This window comes from Narcine bancroftii, chromosome 9, assembly GCF_036971445.1.
Source record: "Narcine bancroftii isolate sNarBan1 chromosome 9, sNarBan1.hap1, whole genome shotgun sequence".
Taxonomy (NCBI): domain Eukaryota; kingdom Metazoa; phylum Chordata; class Chondrichthyes; order Torpediniformes; family Narcinidae; genus Narcine; species Narcine bancroftii.
Window position 1 is genome coordinate 106,180,594 of NC_091477.1, and position 27,378 is coordinate 106,207,971.

General features: G+C 36.4%; 1 protein-coding gene across 1 annotated transcript in view; it reads left to right on the forward strand.

Moving 5' to 3' along the window:
* Positions 1–27,378, forward strand: part of LOC138743594 (mucin-19-like) — a 107,104-nt gene that overhangs the window by 63,260 nt on the left and 16,466 nt on the right. The window contains exons 66-85 of the mRNA XM_069899107.1: positions 300–464; positions 1,450–1,614; positions 2,016–2,189; positions 4,386–4,586; positions 5,573–5,746; positions 6,898–7,062; positions 8,322–8,486; positions 9,746–9,910; positions 11,170–11,334; positions 12,320–12,484; positions 13,470–13,634; positions 14,036–14,209; positions 16,407–16,580; positions 17,731–17,895; positions 18,882–19,046; positions 19,445–19,609; positions 20,870–21,043; positions 22,287–22,460; positions 23,724–23,897; positions 25,650–25,814. Coding sequence (XP_069755208.1) covers positions 300–464; positions 1,450–1,614; positions 2,016–2,189; positions 4,386–4,586; positions 5,573–5,746; positions 6,898–7,062; positions 8,322–8,486; positions 9,746–9,910; positions 11,170–11,334; positions 12,320–12,484; positions 13,470–13,634; positions 14,036–14,209; positions 16,407–16,580; positions 17,731–17,895; positions 18,882–19,046; positions 19,445–19,609; positions 20,870–21,043; positions 22,287–22,460; positions 23,724–23,897; positions 25,650–25,814 — 3,399 coding nt within the window. The remainder of the gene's footprint in view (positions 1–299; positions 465–1,449; positions 1,615–2,015; positions 2,190–4,385; positions 4,587–5,572; positions 5,747–6,897; positions 7,063–8,321; positions 8,487–9,745; positions 9,911–11,169; positions 11,335–12,319; positions 12,485–13,469; positions 13,635–14,035; positions 14,210–16,406; positions 16,581–17,730; positions 17,896–18,881; positions 19,047–19,444; positions 19,610–20,869; positions 21,044–22,286; positions 22,461–23,723; positions 23,898–25,649; positions 25,815–27,378) is intronic.

Genomic DNA, 27,378 nt, shown 5'->3' on the forward strand with positions numbered 1-27,378 from the left:
CTCCTCTTGTTGCAATTAATACTGATATAAATAGGAATTTTTCACTTCCATCAATTTAATTTACTCAAATTTAAACTACACCCACTGTGAATACAGCTGACACAAGCACACTCATTTAGATCATCAAAATGTACAAATATTCGTGAAAGCATTTATAAATAGATCTAAACACCTCTTTAGAGAATATGGTGTTTCACAGACACTTTGATCATGGATCTGTTGCTCAAGGGCTTTGAGTTTATAAATGAGGAATATTCAATTCATTCAATAACAATATGCTGTGTCCATGTTTGAATTAGCGTCAACAAGCTCTCTTTCGCCAACTACATCCCCTGCTTCAACACCAACAACCATGTCACCATTCACTTCCGAGACCACCAGCTCAACAGCAACATCGCAGGGCTCGACAGCTCCAACAACAACTGAAATTCCAACAACTGCTGTCAGTTCTACAACTGAAATTAGTAAGTACTAAACACCTCGTTTATTAATTACACAGTACCCCTCTCAAAACAAAATAAAGTAACACAAATGAACTGGTTTGACTCTCATGAGTAATTGATACTGTCAACCATTATAAAAGTGAAAAATGGTTAAATATTCGACTGCAGTTGGCACTGTCTGTTCTCTGACAGAAATATCTCAGCAAGTTCCTATGTATTTGTCCTGACAATTACTTCCAGTTCTATGCAATTTTCATGTAATTTCATATGTATTCCCTACTCCAGTCTCAATTACAAATGCTAGATCTACAATCCCAGGTGAGGCTGATTCAGTAAACCTTGTTGCAAACACCCAACTCTGGTAACATCCAAAGCATTTATTAATGAAGGCCTTGTCAACTTGGAACATTCAGTATTTTGACATAAGTATACATGTTGTGAGTTAACAACAGTCATTTCATTCAACATAATATTCAATGCTGAATAACTATGTTTAAAACTGTGACAACCACTCTTGCTACGACAATACTCCCCCTACATCTTCAAAATCTACAACAGCAATCTCTACGGAGTCATCGACCACACCAACCACACAGAGCTGCACTCCTCCAGGATCAACTGACTCTATTCTATCTACAACACCTGACCTCAGTTCCACAACAACAGAAATATGTGAAATGCAAATACTATCTCGATAAAAAAATGGAATTGTTCCTCTGTTAATTAATACTGATATAAATAGGAATTTTTCATTTCCATCAATTTAAATTACTCAAATTTAAACTACTCTCTCTGAGAATACTGCTGACACAAGCACACTCATTTGGATCATCAAAGTGTACAAATATATGAAAAAGCATTTATAAATAGATTTAATTACTATGTTAAGAATATGGTGTTTCACAAACATTTCAATCATGTATCATTTCCTCAATACATTGAGTTTATAAATGAGGAATATTCAATTGATTCCATTACAATATGGTGTGTCAATGTTACAATTCAGCATCAACAAGCTCTCCTACGACAACTATATCCCCTGCGCCAACGTCAACATCCACGTCACCATTTACTTCCGAGCAGACCAGTTCAACAGCAACGTCGCAGGGCTCGACAGCTCCAACAACAGCTGAAAGTCCAACAACTGCTGTCAGTTCTACAACTGAAATTTGTAAGTACTAAAGGCATCATCCATTAATTAGAGAGTACACTTCTCAGAACTAAATAAAGTAGCACAGATCAACTGGTTTGATTCTCATGAGTAATTAATACTGTAAACCATTATAAAAGTCAAAAATAGTTAAATTGTTTACTGCAGTTGCCACTGCACATTCTCTAATAGAAGTACCTCAACAAGTTCCTATGCATTTATCGTGACAATTACCACCAGTTTTATGCAATTTTCATGTAACTTCATATCTATTCCCTACTCCAATCTCTAAATACCTCTGAAAAGAATATGGTGTTTCACAAACATTTCGATCATGTATCATTTACTCAATATATTGAGTGTATAAAGGAGAAAAATCAATTCATTCAATAACAATATGGTGCGTTAATGTTTCAATTCAGCATCAACAAACTCTCCTACGACAACTACATCCCCTGCTCCAACATCATCATCCATGTCACCATTCACTTCCGAGACCTCAATCACAACAGCAATATCGCAGACATCTACAGCTCCAACAACAACTGAAATTACCACGTCTCCAACAACTGCTGTCATTTCTACAACTGAAATTTGTAAGTACTAAACACATCATCCATTAATTAGAGAGTACACCTCTCAGAACGAAACAAAGTAGCACAGATCAACTAGTTTGACTCTCATGAGTAATTGATACTGTACACCATTATAAAAGTCAAAAATGGTTAAATAGTTTACCGAAGTTGGCACTGCCCATTCTCTAACAGAAGTATCTCAACACGTTCCTATGCAAATATTGTGACAATTACCACCAGTTCTATGCAATTTTCATGTAACTTTAAATCTATTCCCTATACCAATCTCAATCACAAACAGTAGATCTACCATCCCAGGTGAGCTTGATTCAGTAAACCTTGTTTCAAACACCCAAGTTTGGTAACATCTAAAGCATTTATTAATGAAGGCCTTGTCAACATGGAACATTCGGTATTTTAACATGAGCATAAATGTTGTGAGTTAACAACAGTCATTTCATTAAACATAATATTCAATGCTGAATAACGATGTTTAAAACTGTGGCAACCTCTCCTGCTACAACAATACACCCCCCACATCTTCAACATCTACAACAGCAATCTCTACGGAGTCATTGACCACACCAACCACACAGAGCTCCACTCCTCTATTAATAATTCAAGTAACACAGAAGTCATGATTGAAACAAAATTAGTCAGTGGAGGAAGATGGTGCTGAGTAAAGTGTTCTCTGTCTATAGTATTGCCACCTTCACAATGAAAATGAAGCAACTTGATTGCATTTTCGGTTCGTTTCAAATCATGAAAAACCTTGAAAATCAGTTGTGGCCATATGATCTACTCCTACTCCATCAATTCTGTTTTCAATCATTTTTGCCACAACTAATTCATCAACAAACCACGTAATTGATATCTTCTTGTTGCAATTAATACTGATATAAATAGGAATTTTTCACTTCCATCAATTTAAACTACTCAAATTTAAACGACATCCACTGTGAATACAGCTGACACAAACACACTCAATAGGATCATCAAAGTGTACTAATATTTGGTAAAGCATTAATAAATAGATCGCAATACCTCTTTATAATAATATGGTGTTTCATAACTGGTTTCATAAACTGGTAAATAGTCCAAAATAGTTGGCACTGCCCTTTCTCTGACAGAAATATCTCAACAAGTTCCTATGTATTTGTCCTGACAATTACTTCCAGATCTATGCAATTTTCATGTATCTTCATATGTATTCCGTACTCCAGTCTCAATGATAAATACTAGATCTACTATTCCAGATGAGCCTGATTCAGTATCCCTTGTTTCAAACACCCAACTTTGATAACATCTAAAACATTCATTAATGAAGGCCTTGTCAACTTGGAACATTCGGTATTTTAACATGAGTATACATGTTGTGAGTTAACAACTTTCATTTTATTCAACATAATATTCAATGCTGAATAACTATGTTTAAAACAGTCACAACCTCTCCTGCTACGACTATACTCCCCCTACATCTTCAACATCTACAACGGCAATCTCTACGGAGTCATCGACCACACCAACCACACAGAGCTCCACTCCTCCAGGATCAACTGACACTTCTATATCTACAACACCTGACCTCAGTTCCACAACAACAGGAATATGTGAATTGCAAATGCTCTGTCTATAAAAAAATGGAATTGTTCCTCTGTTAATATTTCAAGTAACACAGAAAACTTGTTGCACCAAAATTAATCAGTGAAGAAAGATGGTCCTGAGAAAAGCGTTCTTTGTCTTTAGTATTGCCACCTTCAGAAATGAAAACGAAGCAACTTGATTGCATTTCAAGTTCGTTTCAGATCATGAAAAATCTTGAAAATCAATTGTGGCCATATGATCTACTCCTACTCCATCAGTTCTGGTTTCAGTCATATTTGCCACAACTAATCCATCAGCAAACCTTCCAATTGATCTCCTCTTGTTGCAATTAATACTGATATAAATAGGAATTTTTCACTTCCATCAATTTAATTTACTCAAATTTAAACTACACCCACTGTGAATACAGCTGACACAAGCACACTCATTTGGATCATCAAAATGTACAAATATTCGTGAAAGCATTTATAAATAGATCTAAACACCTCTTTAGAGAATATGGTGTTTCACAGACACTTTGATCATGGATCTGTTGCTCAAGGGCTTTGAGTTTATAAATGAGGAATATTCAATTCATTCAATAACAATATGCTGTGTCCATGTTTGAATTAGCGTCAACAAGCTCTCTTTCGCCAACTACATCCCCTGCTTCAACATCAACAACCATGTCACCATTCACTTCCGAGACCACCAGCTCAACAGCAACATCGCAGGGCTCGACAGCTCCAACAACAACTGAAAGTCCAACAACAACTGAAAGTCCAACAACAACTGAAAGTCCAACAACTGCTGTCAGTTCTACAACTGAAATTAGTAAGTACTAAACACCTCGTTTATTAATTACACAGTACCCCACTCAAAACAAAATAAAGTAACACAGATGAACTGGTTTGACTCTCATGAGTAATTGATACTGTCAACCATTATAAAAGTGAAAAATGGTTAAATATTCCACTGCAGTTGGCACTGTCCGTTCTCTGACAGAAATATCTCAGCAAGTTCCTATGTATTTGTCCTGACAATTACTTCCAGTTCTATGCAATTTTCATGTAATTTCATATGTATTCCCTACTCCAGTCTCAATTACAAATGCTAGATCTACTATCCCAGGTGAGACTGATTCAATAAACCTTGTTGCAAACACCCAACTCTGGTAACATCTAAAGCATTTATTAATGAAGGCCTTGTCAACTTGGAACATTCGGTATTTTAACATGAGTATACATGTTGTGAGTTAACAACAGTCATTTCATTCAACATAATATTCAATGCTGAATAACTATGTTTAAAACTGTGACAACCTCTCTTGCTACGACAATACTCCCCCTACATCTTCAAAATCTACAACAGCAATCTCTACGGAGTCATTGACCACACCAACCACACAGAGCTCCAGTCCTCCAGGATCAACTGACTCTATTCTATCTACAACACCTGACCTCAGTTCCACAACAACAGAAATATGTGAAATGCAAATACTATCTCGATAAAAAATGGAATTGTTCCTCTGTTAATTAATACTGATATAAAAATGGGAATTTTTCATTTCCATCAATTTAAATTACTCAAATTTAAACTAAGCTCTCTGAGAATACTGCTGACACAAGCACACTCGTTTGGATCATCAAAGTGTACAAATATATGAAAAAGCATTTATAAATAGATTTAATTACTATGTTAAAAATATGGTGTTTCACAAACATTTCAATCATGTATCATTTCCTCAATACATTGAGTTTATAAATGAGGAATATTCAATTGATTCCATTACAATATGGTGTGTCAATTTTACAATTCAGCATCAACAAGCTCTCCTACGACAACTATATCCCCTCCACCAACATCAACATCCACGTCACCATTCACTTCTGAGACCTCAAGCACAACAGCAATATCGCAGACATCTACAGCTCCAACAACAACTGAAATTACCACGTCTCCAACAACTGCTGTCATTTCTACAACTGAAATTTGTAAGTACTAAACGCATCATCCATTAATTAGAGAGTATACCTCTCAGAACGAAATAAAGTAGCACAGATCAACTAGTTTGACTCTCATGAGTAATTGATACTGTACACCATTATAAAAGTCAAAAATGGTTAAATAGTTTACTGAAGTTGGCACTGCCCATTCTCTCACAGAAGTATCTCAACACGTTCCTATGCAATTATTGTGACAATTACCACGAGTTCTATGCAATTTTCATGTAACTTTAAATCTATTCCCTACACCAATCTCAATCACAAACTGTAGATCTACTATCCCAGGTGAGCTTGATTCAGTAAACCTTGTTTCAAACACCCAAGTTTGGTAACATCTAAAGCATTTATTAATGAAGGCCTTGTCAACATGGAACATTCGGTATTTTAACATGAGTATAAAGGTTGTGAGTTAACAACAGTCATTTCATTAAAGATAATATTCAATGCTGAATAACGATGTTTAAAACTGTAACAACCTCTCCTGCTACAACAATACTCCCCCCTACATTTTCAACATCTACAACAGCAATCTCTACGGAGTCATTGACCACACCAACCACACAGAGCTCCACTCCTCTATTAATAATTCAAGTAACACAGAAATCATGATTGAAACAAAATTAGTCAGTGGAGGAAGATGGTGCTGAGTAAAGTGTTCTTTGTCTTTAGTATTACCACCTTCACAATGAAAATGAAGCAACTTGATTGCATTTTAGGTTCGTTTCAAATCATGAAAAACCTTGAAAATCAGTTGTGGCCATATGATCTACTCCTACTCCATCAATTCTGTTTTCAATCATTTTTGCCACAACTAATTCATCAACAAACCACGTAATTGATCTCTTCTTGTTGCAATTAATACTGATCTAAATAGGTATTTTTCACTTCCATTAATTTAAATTACTCAAATTCAAACTACACCCACTGTGAATACAGCTGACACAAGCACACTCGTTTGGATCATCAAAATGTACAAATATTTGTGAAAGCATTTATAAATCGATCTAAATACCTCTATAAAGAATATGGTGTTTCACAATAATTTCAATAATGTATCATTTATTCAATATATTGAGTTTATAAATGAGGAATATTCATTTTATTCCATAATAATATGGTGTGTGAATGTTACAATTCAGCATCAACAAGCTCTCCTACGACAATTGTATCCCCTGCTCCAACATCAACATCCACGTCACCATTCACTTCTGAGACCACCAGCTCAACAGCAATGTCGCAGGGCTCGACAGTTTCAACAACAACTGAAAGTCCAACAACTGCAGTCAGTTCTACAACTGAAATTAGTAAGTACGAAACACATCATTCATTACTCACAGAGTACCCCTCTCAAAACAAAATAAAGTAACACAGATGAACTGGTTAGACTCTCATGAGTAATTGATACTGTCAACCATTATAAAAGTGAAAAATGGTTAAATATTCGACTGCAGTTGGCACTGTCCATTCTCTGACAGAAATATCTCAACAAGTTCCTATGTATTTGTCCTGACAATTACTTCCAGATCTATGCAATTTTCATGTAACTTCATATGTATTCCCTACTCCAGTCTCAAAGATAAATACAAGATCTACTATTCCAGATGAGCCTGATTCAGTAACCCTTGTTTCAAACACCCAACTTTGATAACATCTAAAGCATTCATTAATGAAGGCCTTGTCAACTTGGAACATTCGGTATTTTAACATGAGTATACATGTTGTGAGTTAACAACAGTCATTTCATTCAACATAATATTCAATGCTGAATAACTATGTTTAAAACTGTGACAACCTCTCCTGCTACGACAATACACCCCCTACATCTTCAACATCTACAACAGCAATCTCTACGGAGTCATTGACCACAGCAACGACACAGAGCTCCAGTCCTCCAGGATCAACTGACACTCCTATATCTACAACACCTGACCTCAGTTCCACAACAACAGGAATATGTGAATTGCAAATGCTCTGTCTATAAAAAAATGGAATTGTTCCTCTGTTAATATTTCAAGTAACGCAGAAAACATGTTTGCACCAAAATTAGTCAGTGAAGAAAGATGGTCCTGAGAAAAGTGATCTTTGTCTTCAGTATTGCCACCTTCACAAATGAAAATGAAGGAACTTGATTGCATTTCAGATTCGTTTCAGATCATGAAAAATCTTGAAAATCAATTGTGGCCATATGATCTACTCCTACTCCATCAGTTCTGTTTTCAATCATTTTTGCCACAACTAATCCATCAGCAAACTTCCATTTGATCACCTCTCGTTGCAAGTGATACTGATATAAATAGGAATTTTCCACTTCCATCAATTTAAATTACTCAAATTTAAACTACACCCACTGTGAATACAGCTGACACAAACACACTCATTTGGATCATCAAAGTGTAGAAATATTCGTGAAAGCATTTATAAATAGATCTAAACACCTCTTTATAGCATATGGTGTTTCACAGACACTTTGATCATGGTTCTGCTGCTCAAAAGCTTTGAGTTTATAAATGAGGAATATTCAATTTATTCAATAACAATATGCTGTGTCCATGTTTCAATTCAGCATCAACAAGTTCTGCTTCGCCAACCACATTTTTTGCTGCAACATCAACTTCCACATCACCATTCACTTCCGAGACCACAAGCTCAACGGCAATGTCGCAGGGCTCATCAGCTCCATCAACAGTTGAAAGTCCAACAACTGCTGTCAGTTCTACAACTGAAATTAGTAAGTAATAAACACATCATTCATTAATTACAGAATACGCATCTCAAAGCAAAATAAAGTAACACCGATCAAGTGGTTTGACTCTCATGAGTACTTGATACTGAAAACCATTATAAAAGTAAAAAACGGGTAAATATTCGACTGCAGTTGGCACTGTCCATTCACTGACAGAGGTATCTCAACAAGTGCCTACGTATTTGTCCTGACAATTACTTCCAGATATATGCAATTTTTATGTAACTTTGTATGTATTCCCTTCTCCAGTCTCAATGACAAATATTAGATCTACTATTCCAGATGAGCCTGATTCAGTAACCCTTGTTTCAAAGACCCAACTTTGATAACATCTAAAGCATTCATTAATGAACACCTTGTCAACTTGGAACATTCGGTATTTTAACATGAGTATACATGTTGTGAGTTAACAACAGTCATTTCATTCAACATAATATTCAATGCTGAATAACTATGTTTAAAACTGTCACAACCTCTCCTGCTACGACAATACTCCCCCTACATCTTCAACATCTACAACAGCAATCTCTACGGAGTCATCGACCACACCAACCACACAGAGCTCCACTCCTCCAGGATCAACTGACACTTCTATATCTACAACACCTGACCTCAGTTCCACAACAACAGGAATATGTGAATTGCAAATCCTCTGTCTATAAAAAAATGGAATTGTTCCTCTGTTAATATTTCAAGTAACGCAGAAAACATGTTTGCACCAAAATTAGTCAGTGAAGAAAGATGGTCCTGAGAAAAGTGATCTTTGTCTTCAGTATTGCCACCTTCACAAATGAAAATGAAGGAACTTGATTGCATTTCAGATTCGTTTCAGATCATGAAAAATCTTGAAAATCAATTGTGGCCATATGATCTACTCCTACTCCATCAGTTCTGTTTTCAATCATTTTTGCCACAACTAATCCATCAGCAAACTTCCATTTGATCACCTCTCGTTGCAAGTGATACTGATATAAATAGGAATTTTCCACTTCCATCAATTTAAATTACTCAAATTTAAACTACACCCACTGTGAATACAGCTGACACAAACACACTCATTTGGATCATCAAAGTGTAGAAATATTCGTGAAAGCATTTATAAATAGATCTAAACACCTCTTTATAGCATATGGTGTTTCACAGACACTTTGATCATGGTTCTGCTGCTCAAAAGCTTTGAGTTTATAAATGAGGAATATTCAATTTATTCAATAACAATATGCTGTGTCCATGTTTCAATTCAGCATCAACAAGTTCTGCTTCGCCAACCACATTTTTTGCTGCAACATCAACTTCCACATCACCATTCACTTCCGAGACCACAAGCTCAACGGCAATGTCGCAGGGCTCATCAGCTCCATCAACAGTTGAAAGTCCAACAACTGCTGTCAGTTCTACAACTGAAATTAGTAAGTAATAAACACATCATTCATTAATTACAGAATACGCATCTCAAAGCAAAATAAAGTAACACCGATCAAGTGGTTTGACTCTCATGAGTACTTGATACTGAAAACCATTATAAAAGTAAAAAACGGGTAAATATTCGACTGCAGTTGGCACTGTCCATTCACTGACAGAGGTATCTCAACAAGTGCCTACGTATTTGTCCTGACAATTACTTCCAGATATATGCAATTTTTATGTAACTTTGTATGTATTCCCTTCTCCAGTCTCAATGACAAATATTAGATCTACTATTCCAGATGAGCCTGATTCAGTAACCCTTGTTTCAAAGACCCAACTTTGATAACATCTAAAGCATTCATTAATGAACACCTTGTCAACTTGGAACATTCGGTATTTTAACATGAGTATACATGTTGTGAGTTAACAACAGTCATTTCATTCAACATAATATTCAATGCTGAATAACTATGTTTAAAACTGTCACAACCTCTCCTGCTACGACAATACTCCCCCTACATCTTCAACATCTACAACAGCAATCTCTACGGAGTCATCGACCACACCAACCACACAGAGCTCCACTCCTCCAGGATCAACTGACACTTCTATATCTACAACACCTGACCTCAGTTCCACAACAACAGGAATATGTGAATTGCAAATCCTCTGTCTATAAAAAAATGGAATTGTTCCTCTGTTAATATTTCAAGTAACACAGAAAACTTGTTTGCACCAAAATTAATCAGTGAAGAAAGATGGTCCTGAGAAAAGTGTTCTTTGTCTTTAGTATTGCCACCTTCAGAAATGAAAACGAAGGAACTTGATTGCATTTCAAGTTCGTTTCAGATCATGAAAAATCTTGAAAATCAATTGTGGCCATATGATCTACTCCTACTCCATCAGTTCTGGTTTCAGTCATATTTGCCACAACTAATCCATCAGCAAACCTTCCAATTGATCTCCTCTTGTTGCAATTAATACTGATATAAATAGGAATTTTTCACTTCCATCAATTTAAATTACTCAAATTTAAACTACACCCACTGCGAATACAGCTGACACAAGCAAACTCATTTGGATCATCAAAGTGTACAAATATTCGTGAAAGCATTTATAAATAGATCTAAACACCTCTTTAGAGGATATGGTGTTTCACAGACACTTTGATCATGGATCTGTTGCTCAAGGGCTTTGAGTTTATAAATGAGGAATATTCAATTCATTCAATGACAATATGCTGTGTCCATGTTTGAATTAGCATCAACAAGCTATCCTTCGCCAACTACATCCCCTGCTCCAACATCAACAACCATGTCACCATTCACTTCCGAGACCACCAGCTCAACAGCAACATCGCAGGGCTCGACAGCTCCAACAACAACTGAAATTCCAACAACTGCTGTCAGTTCTACAACTGAAATTAGTAAGTACTAAACACCTCGTTTATTAATTACACAGTACCCCTCTCAAAACAAAATAAAGTAACACAAATGAACTGGTTTGACTCTCATGAGTAATTGATACTGTCAACCATTATAAAAGTGAAAAATGGTTAAATATTCGACTGCAGTTGGCACTGTCTGTTCTCTGACAGAAATATCTCAGCAAGTTCCTATGTATTTGTCCTGACAATTACTTCCAGTTCTATGCAATTTTCATGTAATTTCATATGTATTCCCTACTCCAGTCTCAATTACAAATGCAAGATCTACAATCCCAGGTGAGGCTGATTCAGTAAACCTTGTTGCAAACACCCAACTCTGGTAACATCCAAAGCATTTATTAATGAAGGCCTTGTCAACTTGGAACATTCAGTATTTTGACATAAGTATACATGTTGTGAGTTAACAACAGTCATTTCATTCAACATAATATTCAATGCTGAATAACTATGTTTAAAACTGTGACAACCACTCTTGCTACGACAATACTCCCCCTACATCTTCAAAATCTACAACAGCAATCTCTACGGAGTCATTGACCACACCAGCCACACAGAGCTCCACTCCTCCAGGATCAACTGACTCTATTCTATCTACAACACCTGACCTCAGTTCCACAACAACAGAAATATGTGAAATGCAAATACAATCTCGATAAAAAAATGGAATTGTTCCTCAGTTAATTAATACTGATATAAATAGGAATTTTTCATTTCCATCAATTTAAATTACTCAAATTTAAACTACGCTCTCTGAGAATACTGCTGACACAAGCACACTCGTTTGGATCATCAAAGTGTACAAATATATGAAAAAGCATTTATAAATAGATTTAATTACTATGTTAAGAATATGGTGTTTCACAAACATTTCAATCATGTATCATTTCCTCAATACATTGAGTTTATAAATGAGGTATATTCAATTGATTCCATTACAATATGGTGTGTCAATGTTACAATTCAGCATCAACAAGCTCTCCTTCGCCAACTACATCCCCTGCTCCAACATCAACAACCATGTCACCATTCACTTCCGAGACCACCAGCTCAACAGCAACATCGCAGGGCTCGACAGCTCCAACAACAACTGAAAGTCCAACAACTGCTGTCAGTTCTACAACTGAAATTAGTAAGTACTAAACACCTCGTTTATTAATTACACAGTACCCCTCTCAAAACAAAATAAAGTAACACAGATCAACTGGTTTGACTCTCATGAGTAATTGATACTGTCAACCATTATAAAAGTGAAAAACGGTTAAATATTCCACTGCAGTTTGCACAGTCCGTTCTCTGACAGAAATATCTCAGCAAGTTCCTATGTATTTGTCCTGACAATTACTTCCAGTTCTATGCAATTTTCATGTAATTTCATATGTATTCCCTACTCCAGTCTCAATTACAAATGCTAGATCTACTATCCCAGGTGAGACTGATTCAGTAAACCTTGTTGCAAACACCCAACTCTGGTAACATCTAAAGCATTTATTAATGAAGGCCTTGTCAACTTGGAACATTCGGTATTTTAACATGAGTATACATGTTGTGAGTTAACAACAGTCATTTCATTCAACATAATATTCAATGCTGAATAACTATGTTTAAAACTGTGGCAACCTCTCTTGCTACGACAATACTCCCCCTACATCTTCAAAATCTACAACAGCAATCTCTACAGAGACATTGACCACACCAGCCACACAGAGCTCCACTCCTCCAGGATCAACTGACTCTATTCTATCTACAACACCTGACCTCAATTCCACAACAACAGAAATATGTGAAATGCAAATACTATCTCGATAAAAAAATGGAATTGTTCCTCTGTTAATTAATACTGATATAAATAGGAATTTTTCATTTCCATCAATTTAAATTACTCAAATTTAAACTACGCTCTCTGAGAATACTGCTGACACAAGCAAACTCGTTTGGATCATCAAAGTGTACAAATATATGAAAAAGCATTTATAAATAGATTTAATTACTATGTTAAGAATATGGTGTTTCACAAACATTTCAATCATGTATCATTTCTTCAATACATTGAGTTTATAAATGAGGAATATTCAATTGATTCCATTACAATATGGTGTGTCAATGTTACAATTCAGCATCAACAAGCTCTCCTACGACAACTATATCCCCTGCGCCAACATCAACATCCACGTCACCATTTACTTCCGAGCCGACCAGTTCAACAGCAACGTCGCAGGGCTCGACAGCTCCAACAACATCTGAAAGTCCAACAACTGCTGTCAGTTCTACAACTGAAATTTGTAAGTACTAAAGGCATCAACCATTAATGACAGAGTACACCTCTCAGAACTAAATAAAGTAGTACAGATCAACAGGTTTGACTCTCATGAGTAATTAATACTGTAAACCATTATAAAAGTCAAAAATAGTTAAATAGTTTACTGCAGTTGCCACTGCCCATTCTCTAATAGAAGTATCTCAACAAGTTCCTATGCATTTATCGTGACAATTACCACCAGTTTTATGCAATTTTCATGTAACTTCATATCTATTCCCTACTCCAATCTCTAAATACCTCTGTAAAGAATATGGTGTTTCACAAACATTTCGATCATGTATCATTTACTCAATATATTGAGTTTATAAAGGAGAAAAATCAATTCATTCAATAACAATATGGTGTGTTAATGTTTCAATTCAGCGTCAGCAAACTCTCCTACGACAACTACATCCCCTGCTCCAACATCATCATCCACGTCACCATTCACTTCCGAGACCTCAAGCACAACAGCAATATCGCAGACATCTACAGCTCCAACAACAACTGAAATTACCACGTCTCCAACAACTGCTGTCATTTCTACAACTGAAATTTGTAAGTACTAAACGCATCATCCATTAATTAGAGAGTACACCTCTCAGAACGAAATAAAGTAGCACAGATCAACTAGTTTGACTCTCATGACTAACTGATACTGTACACCATTGTAAAAGTCAAAAATGGTTAAATAGTTTACTGAAGTTGCCACTGCCCATTCTCTAACAGAAGTATCTCAACACGTTCCTATGCAAATATTGTGACAATTACCACCAGTTCTATGCAATTTTCATGTAACTTTAAATCTATTCCCTACACCAATCTCAATCACAAACAGTAGATCTACTATCCCAGGTGAACTTGATTCAGTAAACCTTGTTTCAAACACCCAAGTTTGGTAACATCTAAAGCATTTATTAATGAAGGCCTTGTCAACATGGAACATTCGGTATTTTAACATGAGCATAAATGTTGTGAGATAACAACAGTCATTTCATTAAACATAATATTCAATGCTGAATAACGATGTTTAAAACTGTGGCAACCTCTCCTGCTACAACAATACACTCCCCTACATCTTCATCATCTACAACAGCAATCTCTACGGAGTCATTGACCACACCAACCACACAGAGCTCCACTCCTCTATTAATAATTCAAGTAACACAGAAGTCATGATTGAAACAAAATTAGTCAGTGGAGGAAGATGGTGCTGAGTAAAGTGTTCTTTGTCTTTAGTATTGCCACCTTCACAATGAAAATGAAGCAACTTGATTGCATTTTAGGTTCGTTTCAAATCATGAAAAACCTTGAAAATCAGTTGTGGCCATATGATCTACTCCTACTCCATCAATTCTGTTTTCAATCATTTTTGCCACAACTAATTCATCAACAAACCACGTAATTGATCTCTTCTTGTTGCAATTAATACTGATATAAATAGGAATTTTTCACTTCCATCAATTTAAACTACTCAAATTTAAACTACATCCACTGTGAATACAGCTGACACAAACACACACAATAGGATCATCAAAGTGTACAAATATTTGGTAAAGCATTAATAAATAGATCGAAATACCTCTTTATAATAATATGGTGTTTCATAACTGGTTTCATAAACTGGTAAATTGTCCAAAATAGTTGGCACTGCCCTTTCTCTGACAGAAATATCTCAACAAGTTCCTATGTATTTGTCCTGACAATTACTTCCAGATCTATGCAATTTTCATGTATCTTCATATGTATTCTGTACTCCAGTCTCAATGATAAATACTAGATCTACTATTCCAGATGAGCCTGATTCAGTATCCCTTGTTTCAAACACCCAACTTTGATAACATCTAAAACATTCATTAATGAAGGCCTTGTCAACTTGGAACATTCGGTATTTTAACATGAGTATACATGTTGTGAGTTAACAACTTTCATTTTATTCAACATAATATTCAATGCTGAATAACTATGTTTAAAACTGTCACAACCTCTCCTGCTACGACAATACTCCCTCTACATCTTCAACATCTACAACAGCAATCTCTACGGAGTCATTGACCACACCAACCACACAGAGCTCCACTCCTCCAGGATCAACTGACAATTCTATATCTACAACACATGACCTCAGTTACACCACAACAGGAATATGTGAATTGCAAATGCTCTGTCTATAAAAAAATGGAATTGTTCCTCTGTTAATATTTCAAGTAACACAGAAAACTTGTTTGCACCAAAATTAATCAGTGAAGAAAGATGGTCCTGAGAAAAGTGTTCTTTGTCTTTAGTATTGCCACCTTCAGAAATGAAAGCGAAGCAACTTGATTGCATTTCAAGTTCGTTTCAGATCATGAAAAATCTTGAAAATCAATTGTGGCCATATGATCTACTCCTACTCCTTCAGTTCTGGTTTCAGTCATATTTGCCACAACTAATCCATCAGCAAACCTTCCAATTGATCTCCTCCTGTTGCAATTAATACTGATATAAATAGGAATTTTTCACTTCCATCAATTTAAATTACTCAAATTTAAACTACAACCACTGCGAATACAGCTGACACAAGCACACTCATTTAGATCATCAAAGTGTACAAATATATGAAAAAGCATTTATAAATAGATTTAATTACTATGTTAAGAATATGGTGTTTCACAAACATTTCAATCATGTATCATTTCCTCAATACATTGAGTTTATAAATGAGGAATATTCAATTGATTCCATTACAATATGGTGTGTCAATTTTACAATTCAGCATCAACAAGCTCTCCTACGACAACTATATCCCCTCCGCCAACATCAACATCCACGTCACCATTCACTTCTGAGACCTCAAGCACAACAGCAATATCGCAGACATCTACAGCTCCAACAACAACTGAAATTACCACGTCTCCAACAACTGCTGTCATTTCTACAACTGAAATTTGTAAGTACTAAACGCATCATCCATTAATTAGAGAGTATACCTCTCAGAACGAAATAAAGTAGCACAGATCAACTAGTTTGACTCTCATGAGTAATTGATACTGTACACCATTATAAAAGCAAAAATGGTTAAATAGTTTACTGAAGTTGGCACTGCCCATTCTCTAACAGAAGTATCTCAACACGTTCCTATGCAATTATTGTGACAATTACCACCAGTTCTATGCAATTTTCATGTAACTTTAAATCTATTCCCTACACCAATCTCAATCACAAACAGTAGATCTACTATCCGAGGTGAGCTTGATTCAGTAAACCTTGTTTCAAACAACCAAGTTTGGTAACATCTAAAGCATTTATTAATGAAGGCCTTGTCAACATGGAACATTCGGTATTTTAACATGAGTATAAAGGTTGTGAGTTAACAACAGTCATTTCATTAAAGATAATATTCAATGCTGAATAACGATGTTTAAACCTGGGACAACCTCTCCTGCTACAACAATACTCCCCCCTACATCTTCAACATCTACAACAGCAATCTCTACGGAGTCATTGACCACACCAACCACACAGAGCTCCACTCCTCTATTAATAATTCAAGTAACACAGAAATCATGATTGAAACAAAATTAGTCAGTGGAGGAAGATGGTGCTGAGTAAAGTGTTCTTTGACTTTAGTATTGCCACCTTCACAATGAAAATGAAGCAACTTGATTGCATTTTAGGTTTGTTTCAAATCAATAAAAACCATGAAAATCAGTTGTGGCCATATGATCTACTCCTACTCCATCAGTTCTGTTTTCAATCATTTTTGCCACAACTAATTCATCAACAAACCACGTAATTGATCTCTTCTTCTTGCAATTAATACTGATCTAAATAGGTATTTTTCACTTCCATCAATTTAAATTACTCAAATTCAAACTACACCCACTGTGAATACAGCTGACACAAGCACACTCATTTGGATCATCAAAATGTACAAATATTTGTGAAAGCATTTATAAATTGATCTAAATACCTCTGTAAAGAATATGGTGTTTCACAATCATTTCGATAATGTATCATTTATTCAATATATTGAGTTTACAAATGAGGAATATTCAATTTAATCCATAATAATATGGTGTGTGAATGTTACAATTCAGCATCAACAAGCTCTCCTACGACAATTGTATCCCCTGCTGCAACATCAACTTCCACATCACCATTCACTTCCGAGACCACAAGCTCAACGGCAACGTCGCAGGGCTCATCAGCTCCAACAACAGTTGAAAGTCCAACAACTGCTGTCAGTTCTACAACTGAAATTAGTAAGTAATAAACACACCATTCATTAATTACAGAATACCCCTCTCAAAGCAAAATAAAGTAACACTGATCAAGTGGTTTGACTCTCATGAGTACTTGATACTGTTAACCATTATAAAAGTAAAAAACGGGTAAATATTCGACTGCAGTTGGCACTGTCCATTCACTGACAGAGGTATCTCAACAAGTGCCTACGTATTTGTCCTGACAATTACTTCCAGATCTATGCAATTTTCATGTAACTTTGTATGTATTCCCTTCTCCAGTCTCAATGACAAATATTAGATCTACTATTCCAGATGAGCCTGATTCAGTAACCCTTGTTTCAAAGACCCAACTTTGATAACATCTAAAGCATTCATTAATGAACACCTTGTCAACTTGGAACATTCGGTATTTTAACATGAGTATACATGTTGTGAGTTTACAACAGTCATTTCATTCAACATAATATTCAATGCTGAATAACTATGTTTAAAACTGTGACAATCTTTCCTGCTATGACAATACTCCCCCTACATCTTCAAAATCTACAACAGCAATCTCTACGGAGTCATTGACCACACCAACCACACAGAGCTCCACTCCTCCAGAATCAACTGACTCTATTCTATCTACAACACCTGACCTCAGTTCCACAACAACAGAAATATGTGAATTGCAAATACTATCTCGATAAAAAAACGGAATTGTATCTCTGTTAATTAATACTGATATAAATAGGAATTTTTCACTTCCATCAATTTAAATTACTCAAATTTAAACTACGCTCTCTGAGAATACTGCTGACACAAGCACACTCGTTTGGATCATCAAAGTGTATAAATATTTGGTAAAGCATTTATAAATCGATCTAAATACCTCTGTAAAGAATATGGTGTTTCAGAATCATTTCGATCATGTATCATTTACTCAATATATTGAGTTTATAAAGGAGGAATATTCAATTTATTCCATAACAATATGGTGTGTCAATGTTACAATTCAGCATCAACAAGCTCTCCTACGACAACTATATCCCCTGCGCCAACATCAACATCCACGTCACCATTTACTTCTGAGACGACCAGCTCAACAGGAACGTCGCAGGGATCGACAGCTCCAACAACAGCTGAAAGTCCAACAACTGCTGTCAGTTCTACAACTGAAATTTGTAAGTACTAAAGCATCATCCATTAATTAGAGAGTACACTTCTCAGAACTAAATACAGTAGCACAGATCAACTGGTTTGACTCTCATGAGTAATTAATACTGTAAACCATTATAAAAGTCAAAAATAGTTAAAATGTTTACTGCAGTTGCCACTGCCCATTCTCTAACAGAAGTATCACAAGTTCCTATGCATTTATCGTGACAATTACCACCCGTTTTATGCAATTATCATGTAACTTCATATCTATTACCTACTCTAGTCTCTAAATACCTCTGTAAAGAATATGGTGTTTCACAATCATTTTGATCATGTATCATTTACTCAATATATTGAGTTTATAAATGAGGAATATTCAATTTATTCCATAATAATATGGTGTGTGAATGTTACAATTCAGCATCAACAAGCTCTCCTTCGCCAACTACATCCCCTGCACCAACATCAACATCCATGTCACCATTCACTTCCGAGACCACCAGCTCAACAGCAACATCGCAGGGCTCGACAGCTCCAACAACAACTGAAAGTCCAACAACTGCTGTCAGTTCTACAACTGAAATTAGTAAGTACTAAACACCTCGTTTATTAATTACACAGTACCCCTCTCAAAACAAAATAAAGTAACACAGATAAACTGGTTTGACTCTCATGAGTAATTGATACTGTCAACCATTATAAAAGTGAAAAATGGTTAAATATTCCACTGCAGTTGGGACTGTCCGTTCTCTGACAGAAATATCTCAACAAGTTCCTATCTATTTGTCCTGACAATTACTTTCAGATCTATGCAATTTTCATGTAACTTCATATGTATTCCCTACTCCAGTCTCAAAGATAAATACTAGATCTACTATTCCAGATGAGCCTGATTCAGTAACCCTTGTTTCAAACACCCAACTTTGATAACATCTAAAGCATTCATTAATGAAGGCCTTGTCAACTTGGAACATTCGGTATTTTAACATGAGTATACATGTTGTGAGTTAACAACAGTCATTTCATTCAACATAATATTCAATGCTGAATAACTATGTTTAAAACTGTGACAACCTCTCCTGCTACGACAATACTCCCCCTACATATTCAACATCTACAACAGCAATCTCTACGGAGTCTTTGACCACACCAACCACACAGAGCTCCACTCCTCCAGGATCAACAGACACTCCTATATCTAGAACACCTGACCTCAGTTCCACGATAACAGAAATATGTGAATTGCATATGCTCTCTCGATGAAAAAATGGAATTGTTCCTCTGTTAATAATTCAAGTAACACAGAAAACTTGTTTGCACCAAAATTAATCAGTGAAGAAAGATGGTCCTGAGAAAAGTGTTCTTTGTCTTTATTATTGCCACCTTCACAAATGAAAAAGAAGCAACTTGATTGCATTTCAGATTCGTTTCAAATCACGAAAAGACTTGAAAATCTATTGTGGCCATATGATCTACTCCAACTCCAGCAGTTCTGTTTTCAATCATTTTCGCAACATCTAATTCATCAACAAACCATCCAATTCATCTTCTCTTGTTGCAGTTAATACTGATATAAATCGGAATTTTTCACTTACTTCAATTTAAATTACTCAAATTAAAAACACACCCACTGTGAATACGACTGACACAAGCACACTCGTTTGGATCATCAAAATGTACAAATATTTGTGAAAGCATTTATAAATAGATCTACATACCTCTTTATAATAGTATGGTGTTTCATGAACATTTCGATCATGTATCATTTAATCAATTCTTTGACATTATAAATGAGGAATATTCAATAAATTCAATAACAATATGGTGCGTCCATGTTTCAATTCAGCATCAACAAGCTCGCCTACGACAACTACATCCCCTGCTCCAACATCAACATCCACGACCCCATTCACTTCCGAGACCACAAGCTCAACATCCACATCACAGAGCTCGACATCTCCAAGAACAACTGAAATTATCACGCCTCCAACAACTGATGTCAGTTCTACAACTGAAATTTGTAAGTAGTAAAGGCATCATCTATTAATTTGACAGTACCCCTCTCAGCACTAAATAAAGTTACACAGATCAAGTGGTTTGACTCTCATGAGTAATTGATCCTGTAAACCATTAATAAAGTCAAAAACAGTTAAACAGTCCACTACAGTTGGCACTGCCCATTCTGTGACAGAAGTATCTCAACAAGTTCCTATGCATTTATCGTGACAATTATCACCAGTTCTACGCAATTTTCAAGTAACTTCACATCTATTCCCTACCCCAGTCTCAATGATTAATGCTTGATCTACTATCCCAGATGAGCCTGATTCAGTTACCCTTATTTCAAAGACCCAACTTTGATAACATCTAAAGCATTCATTAACATGGAACATTGTGCATTTTAACATGAGTATACATGTTATGGATTAACAACAGTCATTTCATTCAACATAATATTCAATCCTGAATAACTATGTTTAAAACAGTGACAACCTCTCCTGCTATGACAATACTCCCCCCTACAAATTCAACATCTACAACAGCAATATCAACGGAGTCTTTGACCACACCAACCACACAGAGCTCCACTCCTCCAGGATCAACGGACACTATTCTATCTACAACACCTGACCTCAGTTCCACGATAACAGAAATATGTGAATTGCAAATGCTCTCTCGATGAAAAAATGGAATTGTTCCACTCTTAATAATTCAAGTAACACAGAAAACATGATTGAAACAAAATTAGTCCGTGGAGGAAGATGGTGCTGAGTAAAGTTTCTTTATCTTTCCAATTGCCACATTCACAAATGAAAAAGGAGCCACTTGACTGCATTTCAGGTTCGTTTCAGATCACAAAGAATCTTGAAAATCAATTGTGGCCATATGATCTACTCCTACTCCATCAGTTCTGTTTGCAATCATTTTTGTCACAACTAATCAATCAGCAAACCTTCCAATTGATTTCCACTTGTTGCAAGTGTAACTGATATAAATAGGAACTTTTCACTTCCATCAATTTACATTACTCTAATTTAAATTTCACCCACTGTGAACATAGCTGACAAAAGCACACTCGTTTGGATCATCAAATGTACAATAATTTGTTAAAGCATTTATAAATAGATCTAAACACCTCTTTATAGAATATGGTATTTAACAGACATTTTGATCATGTATCATTTTCTCAATACTTTGAGTTTATAAATGAGGAATATTCAATTCATTCAACAACAATATGGTGTGTCTATGTTACAATTCAGCATCAACAAGCTCTCCTACGACAACTACATCCGCTGCTCCAACATCAACATCCACGTCCCTATTCACTTCTGAGAGCACAAGCTCAACATCCACATCACAGAGCTCGACATCTCCAAGAACACCTGAAATTATCACGCCTCCAACAACTGTTGTCAGTTCTACAACTGAAATTTGTAAGTACTAAAGGCATCATCCATTCATTTGACAGTACCCCTCTCAGAACTAAATAAAGTTACACAGATCAACTGGTTTAACTCTCACGAGTAATTGATCCTGTAAACCATTAATAAAGTCAAAAACAGGTAAATAGTCCACAACAGTTGGCACTGCCCATTCTCTAACAGAAGTATCTCAACAAGTTCCCATGCATTTGTCCTGACAATTACCTCCAGTTCTACAAAATTTTCAAGTAACTTCATATCTTTTCCCTACTCCAGTCTCAAGAACAAATACTAGATCTACTATCCCACGTGAGCCTGATTCAGTGACTCTTGTTTCAAACACCCATATTTGATAACATCTAAATCATTCTTTAATGAAGGCTTTGTCAACTTGAACATTCTGGTTTTACTACGAGTATACATGTTGTGAGTTAACAACAAAGTAATTTCATTCAACATAATATTTAATGCTGAATAACTAGGTTTAAAACTGTGACAACCTCTCCTGCTATGACAAATCTCCCCCCTACAACTTCAACATCTACAACTGCAATATCAACGGAGTCTTTGACCACACCAACCACACAGAGCTCCACTCCTCCAGGATCAACAGACACTATTCTATCTACAACACATGACCTCAGTTCCACAACAACAGAAATATGTGAATTGCAAATGCTCTCTCGATAAAAAAATTGAATTGTTCCTCTGTTAATAATTCAAGTAATACAGAAAACATGATTGAATCAAAATTAGTCCGTGGAGGAAGATGGTTCTGAGAAACTTGTTCTTTGTCTTTAGTATTGCCACCTTCACAAATGAAAAATAAGCAACTTGATTGCATTTCAAGTTTGTTTTTCAAATCACGAATAGACTTGAAAATCTATTGTGGCCATATGATCTACTCCTACTCCATCAGTTCTGTTTTCAATCATTTTTGCAACATCTAATTCATCAACAAACCATCCAATTCATCTCCTCTTGTTGCAGTTAATACTGATATAAATCAGAATTTTTCACTTCCATCAATTTAAATTACTCAAATTTAAATCACACCCACTGTGAATACGGCTAACACAAGCACACTCGTTTGCATCATCAAAATGTACAAATATTTGTGAAACCATTTATAAATAGATCTACATACCTCTTTAAAATAATATGGTGTTTCATAAACATTTCAATCAAGTATCATTTACTCAATTATTTGACATTATAAATAAGGAATATTCAATAAATTCAGTAACAATATGGTGTGTCCATGTTTCAATTCAGCATCAACAAGCTCTCCTACGACAACTACATCCGCTTCTCCAACATCAACATCCACATCCCCATTCACTTCTGAGAGCACAAGCTCAACTTCCACGTCGCAGAGCTCGACATCTCCAAGAATAATTGAAATTATCACGCCTCCAACAACTGATGTCAGTTCTACAACTGAAATTTGTAAGTACTAAAGGCATCATCCTTTAATTTGACAGTACCCCTCTCAGAACTAAATCTCTCTTCTCTCTTCGGCTTGGCTTCGCGGACGAAGATTTATGGAGGGGGTAAAAGTCCACGTCAGCTGCAGGCTCGTTTGTGGCTGACAAGTCCGATGCGGGACAGGCAGACACGGTTGCAACGGCTGCAGGGGAAAATTGGTTGGTTGGGGTTGGGTGTTGGGTTTTTCCTCCTTTGCCTTTTGTCAGTGAGGTGGGCTCTGGGGTCTTCTTCAAAGGAGGTTGCTTCCCGCCAAACTGTGAGGCGCCAAGATGCACGGTTTGAGGCAATATAAGCCCACTGGCGGTGGTCAATGTGGCAGGCAGCAAGAGATTTCTTTAGGCAGTCCTTGTACCTTTTATTTGGTGCACCTCTGTCACGGTGGCCAGTGGAGAGCTCGCCATATAACACGATCTTGGGAAGGCGATGGTCCTCCATTCTGGAGACGTGACCCATCCAGCGCAGCTGAACCTTCAGCAGCATGGACTCGATGCTGTCGACCCCTCTCAGAACTAAATAAATTTACACAGATCAACTGGTTTGACTCTCACGAGTAATTGATCCTGTAAACCATTAATAAAGTCAAAAACAGGTAAATAGTCCACAACAGTTGGCACTGCCCATTCTCTGACAGAAGTATTTCAACAAGTTCCCATGCATTTGTCCTGATAATTACCTCCAGTTCTACAGAATTTTCAAGTAACTTCATATCTTTTCCCTACTCCAGTCTCAAGAACAAATACTAGATCACGTGAGCCTGATTCAATGACTCTTGTTTCAAACACCCAAATTTGATAACATCTCAATCATTCTTTAATGAAGGCTTTGTCAACTTGAACATTCTAGTTTTTAATACAAGTATACAAGTTGTGATTTACCAACAAAGTAATTTCATTTAACATTATATTTAATGCTGATTAACTATGTTTAAAACTGTGACAACCTCTCCTGCTATGACAATACTCACCCCTAAAACTTCAACATCTACAACTGCAATATCAACGGAGTCTTTGACCACACCAACCATATAGAGCTCCACTCCTCCAGGATCAACTGACACATCTATATTTACAACACCTGACCTCAGTTACACCACAACAGGAATATGTGAATTGCAAATGCTCTGTCTATAAAAAAAATGGAATTGTTCCTCTGTTAATATTTCAAGTAACACAGAAAACATGTTTGCTCCAAAATTAGTCAGTGAAGAAAGATAGTCCTGAGAAAAGTGTTCGTTGTCTTTAGTATTGCCACCTTCACAAATGAAAATGAAGGAACTTGATTGCATTTCAGATTTGTTTCAGATCATGAAAAATCTTGAAAATCAATTGTGGCCATATGATCTACTCCTACTCCATCAGCTCTATTTTCAATCATTTTTGCCACAACTAATCCATCAGCAAACTTCCATTTGATCACCTCTTGTTGCAAGTGATACTGATATAAATAGGAATTTTCCACTTCCATCAATTTAAATTACTCAAATTTAAACTACACCCACTGTGAATACAGCTGACACAAACACATTCATTTAGATCATCAAAGTGTACAAATATTCGTGAAAGCATTTATAAAAAAATCTAAACACCTCTTTATAGAATATGGTGTTTCACAGACACTTTGATCATGGTTCTGCTGCTCAAAAGCTTTAAGTTTATAAATGAGGAATATTCAATTTATTCAATAACAATATGCTGTGTCCATGTTTCAATTCAGCATCAACAAGCTCACCTTTGCCAACCACATTCCCTGCTGCAACATCATCATCCACGTCACCATTCACTTCCGAGACCACAAGCTCAACGGCAACATCGCAGGGCTCAACAGCTCCAACAACAGTTGAAAGTCCAACAACTGCAGTCAGTTCTACAACTGACATTAGTAAGTACTAAACACATCGTTCATTAATTACAGAGTACCCCTCTCAAAACAAAATAAAGTAACACCGATCAAGTGGTTTAACTCTCATGAGTACTTGATACTGTAAACCATTATAAAAGTAAAAAACGGGTAAATATTCGACTGCAGTTGGCACTGTCCATTCACTGACAGAGGTATCTCAACATGTGCCTACGTATTTGTCCTGACAAATACTTCAAAATCTTTGCAATTTTCATGTAACTTTGTATGTATTCCCTTCTCCAGTCTCAATGACAAATATTAGATCTACTATTCCAGATGAGTCTGATTCAGTAACCGTTGTTTCAAACACCCAACATTGATAACATCTAAAGCATTCATTAATGAAGGCCTTCTCAACTTGGAACATTCTGTATTTTAACATGAGTATACATGTTGTGAGTTAACAACAGTCATTTCATTCAACATAATATTCAATGCTGAATAACTATGTTTAAAACTGTGACAATCTTTCCTGCTACGACAATACTCCCCCCTACATCTTCAACATCTACAACAACAATCTCTACGGAGTCAATAACCACACCAACCACACATAGCTCCACTCCTCCAGAATCAACTGACTCTATTCTATCTACAGCACCTGACCTCAGTTCCACAACAACAGAAATATGTGAATTGCAAATACTATCTCGATAAAAAAACGGAATTGTATCTCTGTTAATTAATACTGATATAAATAGGAATTTTTCACTTCCATCAATTTAAATTACTCAAATTTAAATTACACCCACTGTGAACATAGCTGACAAAAGCACACTCGTTTGGATCATCAAATGTACAATAATTTGTTCTTTCTTTGGCTTGGCTTCGCGGACGAAGATTTATGGAGGGGGTAAAAAGTCCACGTCAGCTGCAGGCTCGTTTGTGGCTGACAAGTCCGATGCGGGACAGGCAGACACGATTGCAGCGGTTGCAAGGGAAAATTGTTTGGTTGGGGTTTGGTGTTGGGTTTTTCCTCCTTTGCCTTTTGTTCGTGAGGTGGGCTCTGCGGTCTTCTTCAAAGGAGGTTGCTGCCCGCCAAACTGTGAGGCGCCAAGATGCACGGTTTGAGGCGTTATCAGCCCACTGGCGGTGGTCAATGTGGCAGGCACCAAGAGATTTCTTTAGGCAGTCCTTGTACCTTTTCTTTGGTGCACCTCTGTCACGGTGGCCAGTGGAGAGCTCGCCATATAACAGGATCTTGGGAAGGCGATGGTCCTCCATTCTGGAGACGTGACCCATCCAGCGCAGCTGGATCTTCAGCAGCGTGGACTCGATGCTGTCGACCTCTGCCATCTCGAGTACTTCGACGTTAGGGGTGTAAGCGCTCCAATGGATGTTGAGGATGGAGCGGAGACAACGCTGGTGGAAGCGTTCTAGGAGCCGTAGGTGGTGCCGGTAGATGACCCATGATTCGGAGCCGAACAGGAGTGTGGGTATGACAACGGCTCTGTATACGCTTATCTTTGTGAGGTTTTAACAATAATTTGTTAAAGCATTTATAAATAGATCTAAACACCTCTTTATAGAATATGGTATTTAA